We start from the raw sequence: 11,642 nt of genomic DNA on the forward strand, positions 1-11,642 counted from the left end.
CTAAATCCTGTGCATCCAGATTCCTTTCTATGATATTGCCGATAACAAGGCCGGGAGTGTTGTTGCTTACATAGTCAAAATGACACCACCCATGCACAAAAGGAAGATACTGCAAAAAATATTTTTTTAAAAAATCTTTAAGGGAAAAAAAACCCAAGTACTCACTGCTCACAGAATGTTAGGGGTGGGTAAGAAATGGGCACAGGGGGTGGAGATTGGAAAGGCAGGCTTAAATCCAGCTAGGGTGACCATGTCAAAAGGAGGACAGGGCTTCGGTATCTTTAACAGTTGTTTAGAAAAGAGAATTTCAGCGGGTGTCATTTATATACATGCAGCACCTGCTGAAATTCTTTATCACAACAGTTAAAGCTGCAGGAGCCCTGCCCTCTTGACCAAAATCAATTTGATTGGCAATGCTAAGAGATGTTGAACTGGACCACCACTTATCTGTGGCAATTCCATGAAAGAAAAGGAAAGTCTTTTAAGAGGTGATAAACATATAAAAACTATAAAATGTGTCTAAATCTGTTCTAACGAGATGGTCTGTTTCTAGTGATATAGGAATCCAAAGGGGATTCTGTTGTATACGCACATTGGTGTTTTATCAAGTCAAGGATAAGGTCTGAATTTATCCTAAATTAATATTGGGCTTTAATTCAGCCACCATATCTGCTTCTTCTGATTTCTTAAAGATAATAATTTGAATGTAACTTCTTTAGACAATCAAGCGAGGTGGCAATTCTTGCACACTTATCTGGGAGCAAACTATTAGAAACAACAACAGTAATGATTATAATGTTGACATGTATACTTTTTCTAAATAGCCAAACTTTAACCTGCTATGTCGCTACCATGTTCCAGATCATTATTTTGTAACCTCTAATGGTATGAAGGGAATTCATCATAAAATAAAAACAAGGTAAACATAGATGAACATTTTTTCATAATGCATATTCCAGTGCAGTTTAGTTTCCCATTCCTCCAAGGTGCTTTTTTCTTTCTTTTCTTTTCTTCTTTAATTCGACCCAACCCTAATTTTACAGAGCTCCGATTGCTTCCCCTCCTGGAATTAGACAAGATTCCCTCGACGTTCAAAGGTCTCAAGATATTACATGACATTATTTTTTATGAACACATGGAAAGCGTCGAGGGTGGGGAAGTCCTTTGGAATCTTCGACGCCCCGCCTCAGCCAATAAGAGTAACGTTTAATATTTATAACCTGCTATTAACCAATGAGACGGCTCGCAGGGAGCTGAAGAAGCTAAAGTTGAAAGAAGCGAGAACAAGCCTTCAGAACTTTTCTCACCTTTGAATGGGGCGCTGCTTTCTCCCCCACCCACGCACCCCGATGCGGCCCCTGCTTGATCCGGCCTGGGGGTCGTTATCTGATCTCGCTTCCCTCGCAGGTGATCTGGGTGCGAGGCTAAAAGGATTCTGAAGGAGCCGGGAAGAGCAAGAGCGCGGAGCTCCGGCTCTCAAGGGAACTCCATGCGTTGGCTATGGAGAAAGGGGCGCCCTTTGGCCTGCCTTGCCTGTGCGTGCTGTGGACCGCGGTGCTGTTGGAACTGCGCCCCTGCGGCGCCCACGGCAACTGGATGTGAGTAGAGGAGTGGGCTGGGAGGCGGGCGTGGCTGGGGATCTGCCTGCTCCGCCTCGAGGACTCCGGTGGCGTCGGGCGGCTGCGCTCCTTGCCCTGGAATCGGATTTTGGGCCCTTTCACACGTGCGCGTTTTGAATCGCCCGGGTCTGTAATACAGTACCAGTGGAAGGGCTTTTCTGCGCAGGACAACTTTTGCAATTCCACATCTTTGGAATGCAGTTGTACAACATGCAACCTATTATTATTATTATTATTATTATTATTATTATTATTATTATTATTATATTAGAAACGCTCCAAATGGAGGTATAAGAGTGGGTTGCAATGCGCAATTAGAACCTGTACACCATTGGCTAGAAATATTGCTCGTTGCCATTGCAAATGTCACTTTGCCACATTAGTGATAATCAAAGGGCCATTAGTAATAATGATTTAAGGCCACTTTCTTCTAAGAATCCCCCTGAAAAGAAAAACGAATCCTCTTCTGTTCTTGAGGGAACCTCAAAGGCAATTTAAAACTCACTTTAATAATGCATACTTACTCAGAAGTAAGCCTCATTGAGTTCAGTGGCTTTTAATTCCAGGTATAGGATTGCTGTCTTTGAGCCTCTCTTGCACTACTTTCTGCCCTGTGTAAAAATTAATGTGTGTTATAAAATTGAATGTATATTTTGCCCACAGTAGCTTTTATATTAAATTATAGAATCATAGAATAGTAGAGGTGGAAGGGGCCTATAAGGCCATCGATTCAACCCCCCCCCCCCCCCCAATGCAGGAATCCACCCTAAAGCATAGCTGCCTCTGTGTGGGAGAGCCCATAACCGCCCTAGGTAATTACAAACAAAACAAATGATTTCAGCCTTACAATTGAAAACGCTTTAATTTATTTATTTATTTATTTATTTATTACATTTTTATACCGCCCAATAGCCGAAGCTCTCTGGGCGGTTCACAAAAATTAAAACCACAATAAAACAACCAACAGGTTAAAAGCACAAATACAAAAGACAGCCTTAAAATTCCACATTCTATTTAAGCATTGTCGTCGCCATGAACTCCTCATTAACAATATTCACAACTAGCACAAAACTACTGTGTCTAAAGACTACCTTCCTATGGAATAGCATGCACTAAAAAAACAACCCCACAGCTCTTTAAGCTCCTCTGAGTACAAAATTATGGCATATTGAAAGTAACGCCAGATCAACGTCTGTTGCAATATATGGTGCTCACGGAATGTGTTTTTTAAAAGATTCTGCAAATACTATTCCTTTAACTGGCCTGAGTGTCTGCAAGGATGTGTTGCTAACTGCAGTCCTGATGCTAAGGTGATATCTTTGTCCATCTTGTCTATCCGTTGTGCAGTGTCTCTTTGCTCTTTGATATGATTGGATTTTCCAAGGGAACTCCAAGAATGGCGTTTGAAATCCCCATATCTGCAGATCAAAAGGGAAAGCTACCTTGTTCTGAGCGTACAATTAACTTTATTCTTCCAATCTCTATGGGTGTGTCCCAGCTTTGGAGGCGTCGCATGAATGAATTGGAATGCCTAAGCCACAGCCCACGTGGTGGCTGTGTGGCAGACCCTGTCAGATGGCTGCTAATTCAAGCGAACTAGCTCAGGCAGGGGTCCCCAACATTTTGGGGTCAGTGGACACATTTGCAATTTTGAGAGTGTGTTGTGGACACTCTCACAAAATGGCTGCCATGGGGGAGGGCTTGCCCTTTCAGGAAATGGCTGCCATGGTGGGCATAGCATAGCCTGACACAAAACAGTCATTTTCCAGAAAGCAAACTGGTGGAAAAGTAACCTGCCCACAAACCTACATACAAGGCAGAGGTGACATGTGAGCTGCAAAACATAAAACCACTTCAGGACAATAGTTCACTTTGCAGCTTGCCAGCTTCCTAATCTATTTTTAAAATGTTTTTATTTTTTTTAAAAAAATCCTTAAGAAATAACACAAATCAGGAGGGTCAGTGAGTCTGGTGGATGCCCAGAGGGCACGTTGGTATCCAGGGGCACCATGTTTAGCAGCCCCAGGACTAGCAGCAGAATTGGCTTAGGCAATAAATGTGCTCAGCCATCCCTCCCTCCCATCCTAGTGGATTCTCATTACAGATAATAATAATAATAATAATAATAATAATAATAATAATAATAATAATAATAATAATTTCTTACCTGCCTCTCTATTCTGATCGAGGCGGGAAACAACAATAAACGATAAAATACATAAAACTGAATTAAATCATAATATACATTGTTAAAAACATCCTAAAAACATCTTAAAATTCCACTGGATAGGCCTGCTGGAGGAGATCAGTCTTTATAGCTTTCTTGAATGTTAGTAGACTGTTAAGTTGACGAGTCCCTCCAGCAGCCCATTCCACAGTCTGGGAGCAGCAGAAGAGAAGGTCCTCTGGGTGCGGGGCGGGTTGTATGGGAGAAGGCGATCCCACAGGTAGCCTGGACCCAAACCATGTAGGGCTTTAAATCAACACTTTATACTTCGCTCAGAAACTAATTGGCAGCCAGTGAAGAGATTTTAAAACTGGTGTGATATGGTCACGCCTAGGAGTACTGGTGACCAGGTATCTCCTGTTCCTCACCCCTTGTGGAGACATTACCATTGTCGCAGGAGCTGCTGTTCCCAATATCACATTAGGAGCCTTCAGAAGTGACCCAACAATGATCAAAAGGTGTTCTTAATATTGCTTGTATCCTATTGGCCTATCCTTACTCTTAGCAGGGAGCCGTAGGGGCCCCATCATTCTCTGTAGTGCCTTCCATTCATCTGTGCTCCTTTGACCCCTTGTCTGCTTATTTGTTTGTATCACTTCTCATCCCTGGGCTGTGAAGCCATGGCTCTATTGGCCTGCTGCTTGGTCATGCTCCAGCCTCTCTATAACGACTACTGCGTAACGTGAAATGTCTGGTGCTTGGGTCTCACCCCAGGGGCTGCTTTTGCAGGTGGCTGGGCATTGCCTCGGTTGGTGTCCCGGAAAAACTGGGTTGTGCCAACCTGCCTCTGAGTGGCCGCCAAAGAGACCTGTGCAAGAAGAAGCCCTCCCTGCTGCCCAGCATCCAGGAAGGAGCACGCCTGGGCATTCAGGAATGCCGGAGTCAGTTCAGACATGAGCGGTGGAACTGTTTACTTTCTCCAGAGACGGCCCCTTCGCTTTCCAGCAATCCTTCGCCCATCTCCATGGCTCCTGCTTTCTCCATCTTTGGCTACGAGCTGAGCAGTGGTAGGTCCTCTGATAGAAGAAAATCAAATGATTTATGAAGGACTTTGAGCCACACAGTTTCTCTACCTCTGAGGAAGTTTAAATATGAAGGTGTGTTGCAGTCCTGGGGTCAACTAGACACTTTGCATCTCTCAGGTTCAGTCCTCAGCAGGGCCAGCCCTACTGTGAGGCAGATTGAGGCAACTGCCTCAGGTGGCAGCAGCGGCAGTACCCCTAGTTGTTCTTCCTGAACTCCCTGGCCATTCCTCTGTGTTGGAGGACAGAGCTGGGTGTTCCCCAATGTTTGTCCTGATCCCCTAAACTTCTCTGTATCCCTCAGTTAAGGTGGGAGATGCTGCCCCTTCACTTGCATTGAAATAAGGCTCAACTAGCAGTCCAATTGGCTTCTGTTGGCAGGATAGGGGAGAGGTGCCATCTTGTTTTTCATGTCAGGCTGTAAAATCTCTTGGACATCAACATTCTCAGTTAGAGGGTGGGAAGGGCCTCTGCTGGGGCCAGCACAAGACGTTTTGCTGCTTGAAGCAAAGAATAAAATGGCACACACACCCCCACACACACCATTCCACATACAGAAGCTGACCTGAAAATGTTGAGCCTTACTTCGATATTGGCAATGGGACAGAATCATCCACCACACCTGAGGACAGCAAGGTAGCTTACTGTGTAATGCCCACAGCTGTATCCTTCCAACACCTCTCTGCTGCCCCCCTATCCCAAGCATCTGGCACCTGAGATGACCACCTCGCTTTGCCTCATGATAGGGCCAGCCTATCTTGGAGGGCTCTTGTCAGTGCTTGGCAAGATAAACCTGTTTCTTTATTGCCCAAAGGAAACAGTGATACCATTTTAGAACTTGCTCCGTCCATTTTATAAGTGATGTAGTAGTTAACATGTTCACTTTGGAAGAGGGCTTGGCAATTGGGTTAAAGCAGCCTTCCCCAACTTGGTGCCCTCAAGGTATTTTGGCCTACAACTTCCAGAATTCCTGATCATTGGCCATGTTGGTTGGGAATGATGGGAGCCCAACACATCTGGATGGCACCAGGTTGGGAAATGCTGGATCAGAAATTAATTGAGGAAATTTCACATTGTACTGCAGCCCTCGATTTATGTGATGTCACCTTATTGAAACCCAATCTAAAGCAAATCGGTCACACTCAAGTCCCTTTGAAATATGTTGTGTCCCATTGACTTCAATTGAATTTCAGTGGAACTAATATTCCCCCAAGTGGGACCAAGCTGTCTGCTCCTTCTTCTGGCTGTATGAGCCATGCTGACATCTGTGAACCAGCATCGAGAACTTACATCTGGCTACAAGGATGTGCGGCTGATCTTTTGAACAAGATTTCCTTGCATTCTTTCCTAGGTACCAAAGAGACAGCCTTTATCTATGCAGTGACGGCGGCCGGCCTTGTGCACTCAGTGACTCATTCCTGCAGTGCAGGGAATATGACTGAATGCTCCTGTGATAGCATGCTGCAAAATGGCGGCTCAGCCAGTGAAGGCTGGCACTGGGGTGGCTGCTCCGATGACATCCAGTATGGCATGTGGCTGAGCAGGAAGTTCTTAGATGGCCCTACCAAGAACATCACTGGAAAAGATGGAAATGGACTGAGAGCCATGAACTTACATAATAATGAAGCTGGGAGACTGGTATGGATTAGAATTTCCCACTATGACTACTACTTCCTACCCCCATCCTCATCAATATAGCTATGAGTGCCATTGTCAGAGTTTCTTCCATGTTCTGGACCCCCTGAGCAACTCCTTAAGGATCTCTGCCTCCTTAAGAGTCCCACCTTCCTTCTTTTTACTTTACCCTCCCCAGTAATGTGGGGTTTAGGCTGTAGATGTGGGGTGACTGGCACACTTGAGACTAGAGTTTTAACACAACAGTTTACTTAGTATATTGAAACAAGCAAATTACAACTGAAGGTATTTAATCAACAGAGCTGTGATACAAAAGGCCGTGGCGAAATAGAGAGAAAATTCACCTGAAGACTATCCTCAATCTGTGTAAGCATCTGAAACAGCATGTTAAGCACATAAGGGGATGGTTCTCTTCCCCTCCACAAGGGCCTAAAGTTGGTGCTGTAACGTCATTCAATCCCATGACCAAAGAGATAGGCTGTTGGCCATTTTGAAAAAAGGCCTGCCTCTTCAGCCGCAAGTGCTCCTGCAGTGAAAATAGCAGACTAAACCTTAGTTGTGCAAGCAGGTCTCGCCCACTGACACATGTCCTTTTTTTCTTTTTTTGCTGGGGTTCAGTAGATGGGGGGTTTCTCACTTCTCAGTTTTCTGAAACAGAGTTCTAAATAAACAATAGACACATAAGCGTTTTGGGCAAGTGCTTAGTAGCATCCTAGTTCATGGGACAGCAGGGTGGAAACTGATGTTGTCTGATTGTGGATTGCTTTGGTTTAATCTCTTTCTCCAGGCTGTAGCAAAACTGATGTCGGTAGATTGCCGTTGTCATGGTGTATCTGGCTCTTGCGCTCTAAAAACGTGCTGGAAAACTATGTCATCCTTTGCCAAAGTTGGCAGCTTTTTAAAAGAGAAGTATGAAAACAGCCTCCAGATTTCAGACAGACTGAATAAAAAGATCCACAGGAAGGAAAAGAGGCAGCGAAAGATCCCCATCCGCAAAGAAGATCTGCTGTACATCAACAGGTCTCCCAACTACTGTGTTGAAGATCGCAAACTTGGAGTCCCGGGGACGCAGGGAAGGGAATGCAACCGTACTTCAGAGGGACCGGATGGATGCAACCTCCTCTGCTGTGGCCGGGGATACAACACTCATGTGGTCAGGCACGTGGAGAGATGCGAGTGCAAGTTTGTTTGGTGTTGCTACGTGCGCTGTAGGAGATGCGAGACCATGACTGATGTTCACACTTGCAAATGAAAGTCTCTGCCTCAACAACTAAGAACCATTCCTAGGCTTATGCTAAGGAGAAGACTCAAGATGCAGAGCAATTGCCCAAGGTCCAAAAGGTTTGTTTTTTAATTAAAAGAGCAACGCGGTGGTAAGGAGCAGTCCTGCACAAAAGCAACAAATAGCGAAGGCTTGGATCACCCGAAGGATTTGCAGAATTGGGTGGTACATTGACTCGCTTTCTTTATGGTGGTTATGGACATTCGGTGTTTTGATCGGTTGCGTCAAGAGGAATGCAGCGATGTCTTAAGTCTTCACTGGACATGCACAATGGTCAAGGAAACCAAAATTTTGACTTGAATATTCAGAGGCCAATACAATGCCCAGTCCTGTATGCGATGTGAAGCTCCTGTCCATTTAGGACACTCGCTTATAGAGGCCTTTGGAAGCAAAGCACAACCGATGGCCATGCAGCCATTTGCTCGACAGCTCTAATGTGGGGGGAAAGACTGAGATGCCCAGTGGCAAACACAATGGTTAACGAAGCAGAGCCAAAGATGAGCTTAATAGATTTCTTGGGGGGGTGGATCTGGAACTTGGCCAAGTGGTTGGAGTACACAGTAGTTTAGCAAATGGTGTCTATACTGTAGCTGTAACCACGCCCTGGCTTTTCACTTTCCTCTGTTCCATTGTTCATAAAACCATCATTTCGGACAGAGAGAGAGAGAGGGAACAGCCTGGTGAGAATACTGTAGTGGTATTTCAAGGCAGCCATCACCTGAAACCTGCCTATTTCCCTCCACTTTGAGGTGTTCTGAAGGGTGATGCCACACTCTTTTTAGGACAGAGGTGGGCCAAAAAACCCCATAAGTATGCTACTACTTACATTTGTTTATGAAGATACCATAGCAATGTGCCTTAAAAACTATGATGATGTGCATGTCAGCATCGGAGAGGACCTGTGAATGTGAAATGGACTCCTGAGAGACAAGTCATCCGTCCAAGATGGCTGCAGGGATTGTGCTTCTTACATCATAGCTGCAGAGCTACCCACTTAAGCTTCTTCAGAATAGCAGACCAATCGTATAAAACAAAGATAATGTCTTCTCCTGTTGGGTTTTTTCCCCCTACTATCCTGTAAGAGTTATTTATTCTGATCAGGTTAATCTGAGGAATTACACATCTGGAGGGCCAGAAGTTTATTTCTTTTACATGGCCTCCTTTTCCTAAAAACTGGCAAGTGGGAGCAATTATGATAAACAAAATAAACCTTGCAAGTGTTGATCAAATCAGAGAACAGTTCATCAGTAGATCAATGCAACCAGGCTTTGCAAATGTAGAACAGCAGAACCAACACAACCCACCTTTTTTTTTTTTTTTTTTGAACTTGCATTCAAGATCATTTTAAGCACCTTTTGGCTGCAATCCTGCACACAATTTCCTGAGAGTAAGAACCATACTAAAAGTTCGGCTGATCACGTGTAGCAGAGCTAAGTGAGATAGTTTTATTTACATTTGTGAATCAGGTGCAGCCTTGATTCAAATTGGACCACAGCAGTTCAAAATGGGGGGGGGGTTAAATGCCCCCCTCCATCCATTTTTTTCCAAAAACCCCTTCCTGCCAGGGCAGGACAAGAAGAAAAAAGCCTCCATTAACTCCCCACACAGAAAGGGGGTGGAGCTCGGGATGGGGCCCCAGGCAGGTCAGATTCTGCCCTCTTGTTCTAAAAGTTGGTACTCAATATAAGAGGAAGAAACATTAAACTAGAATATCTTTGGTTTGACAGAAATGGGTCAACATGGCTTTGGGCGAAATTATATATGTATACACACACACACACACACAATCTTCAAATACCAAAAATGTGATGCTACTCTCTAAACTGAATCATCTACATACTTATTCCAACAATGCAGTTCTACGGTTCATAGGATAGGTCCGAGCTGCCCTTCCAAGAGCAGAAAAGACCTCAGAGGTGGAGAGGTGTCCTTGGAAGCCCTGTCCCGGCCCTTGCAAAAACCTTTGCAGCCCTTCTCTCGCCATTGAAGCGCCATTGTCGGAAAGTGGGTGGATTGGTGAGTGGTTCATGGGCATGCATATACAAGATCCAAACCCCTCTTAGTCCACAGACATGTCCTCAACATGGAAGGCAATTTATGCTGGCCCTGGAGCGGTTGTAAATCATTTCTGTCCCATTGCTTGCAATGGAAGCAAATGAGTTTTTTTTTAAAAAAAAAAGGAAAAAGAAAGCCCACTCCTTTTTTCTTCTGCCCTGCCAGACTCATGCTGGCAGGGCTTAGGAAATGTCAGAGTTGGAGCATTCTGAATCAGGTGTTGGATCTACCCTGTTCATGACCTTGGCAGAGAACCCAGGCAGAGAACTACAATACCTGCATCCATCACTCAGCAGGGAACACTTCCTTCTCTTTTCACAGATGTGGATGACGACTCGCTGTGCCGAGTGCTTCTTGCATAGCAGGGCTGCCTCGATTTGCTTTGTGATAAAAGACCACCTTTTCTTTCAGCAGCATCCACTCCGATCCGCTAAATCCCATTGAGTTCAATGCAGTTTACTCCCAGGTATAGGATTTCAGCCTTCGACACTGATAGCTGTTGCTGGATTGGGGCACCTGAGTGTAATCCCAAAAAAACCCGCCCCACTTTGGGCCCCAGATGAGATTGTGCAGATACAAGGAGGGGTCTATATACCCCCTGCCCCGCTTCCGTTTTTTGTGTGTGTGTTTTTGCAGGGGTTGCAAATTTTGCTTGAAACCGAATTTTAAAAGTGGTTTGTGAGAGCTGAAATCCCCCACCCCCCAAAAGAAGAGAAACACCTCCTTTAGGCCTGCATTGTTTTGCTGGATCATGACCTCTGGTGGAAATTGGGAGACTGCCAAGACAAAGGGTTTCTTCCCTAACTAGCAGAAATGCTCAGCTGGTACAAACAGGGCAGTTTTGCAGCTATTTCATGGAAATGGCCCACTTATGATTGGCAAACTTGTATGTATAGATGTATTCACCAACTCGGCTTGGCTTATATCTACTTAGTGGAGTTTTCTTAACATCGGCACTATTTATAGGAAGGAGCGTGAAAGGAACTAGATGAGCTTCAGGTTTCAGAACACTTCCCAGCCACTGTTGGACATAAACCCCAAAATGTGATGTGTCTGTTGGTTGGCTGCCTGCAGCTGCTTAAATATATATACATATGAGAGCTGCTGGTTATTTAGCCCAATCCTATGTACTGTATGTGTACTCCCATTTATTTCAATGGGCTTGACTCCCAACTAAGTATGCATAGGATTGCAGCTTTCATCACCCCAGCCTTTTGGCATGATGGCAGTTTACATCTACAAAAGGAAAGATAAAGTTGTGTTGTTGTTTTTAAACAAAAGCTTCTGAAGGTTTGAAGGAAAGCATCTATGCTTAAACATAAGACAAGTATTTATGCACCTCACATTCTGTTTTAAAAACATGTCTATTAAATTTCTAGAACTCATGAAACAAGATTACAATGATTTTTCATGGCTTTACAGTGCACTGCTATGCATACCTACTTAGATGCAAGTCCCACTGAGCCCAATGCAACTTCTTCCCAGGTGTGTATAGGACTACAGCCTTAATTACAAATAAATGCAGTTATGATCATAGCTGGATTAATCTTTATGACTTGTTGGGCAGGTTTAGCTGTTCTTTAATAAGGTTTGAGAGCAGTTGTACAGGTGGCTCACTTCAGCCAGTATCGTGACTTTTTTTAATTGACACTTTTAATACACCTGTGTGCAACTGTAATATTATACAGAGCTCCTCTAGCTGTAAGAATCGATCAATTCCCTTCAATGGATGGAACAACTCACTGCACACAAAAGGATGTGCATGTACTTTAGAAGCTCCCAATTTAATTACATTGTTTCCC

At 44.4% G+C, this 11,642-nt stretch overlaps 1 protein-coding gene across 1 annotated transcript; it reads left to right on the plus strand.

The window, feature by feature from the left end:
- The first annotated feature begins 1,500 nt into the window (after positions 1-1,500).
- WNT16 (Wnt family member 16) lies at positions 1,501-8,334 on the plus strand. The gene is made up of 4 exons (XM_063134866.1): positions 1,501-1,598; positions 4,576-4,853; positions 6,220-6,506; positions 7,291-8,334. The coding sequence occupies exons 1-4, from the start codon at positions 1,501-1,503 to the stop codon at positions 7,753-7,755; spliced, it is 1,128 nt and encodes a 375-aa protein (XP_062990936.1). The 3' UTR covers positions 7,756-8,334.
- Positions 8,335-11,642: the final 3,308 nt, after the last annotated feature.

This window comes from Elgaria multicarinata, chromosome 9 (genome assembly GCF_023053635.1).
Source record: "Elgaria multicarinata webbii isolate HBS135686 ecotype San Diego chromosome 9, rElgMul1.1.pri, whole genome shotgun sequence".
NCBI lineage: Eukaryota > Metazoa > Chordata > Lepidosauria > Squamata > Anguidae > Elgaria > Elgaria multicarinata.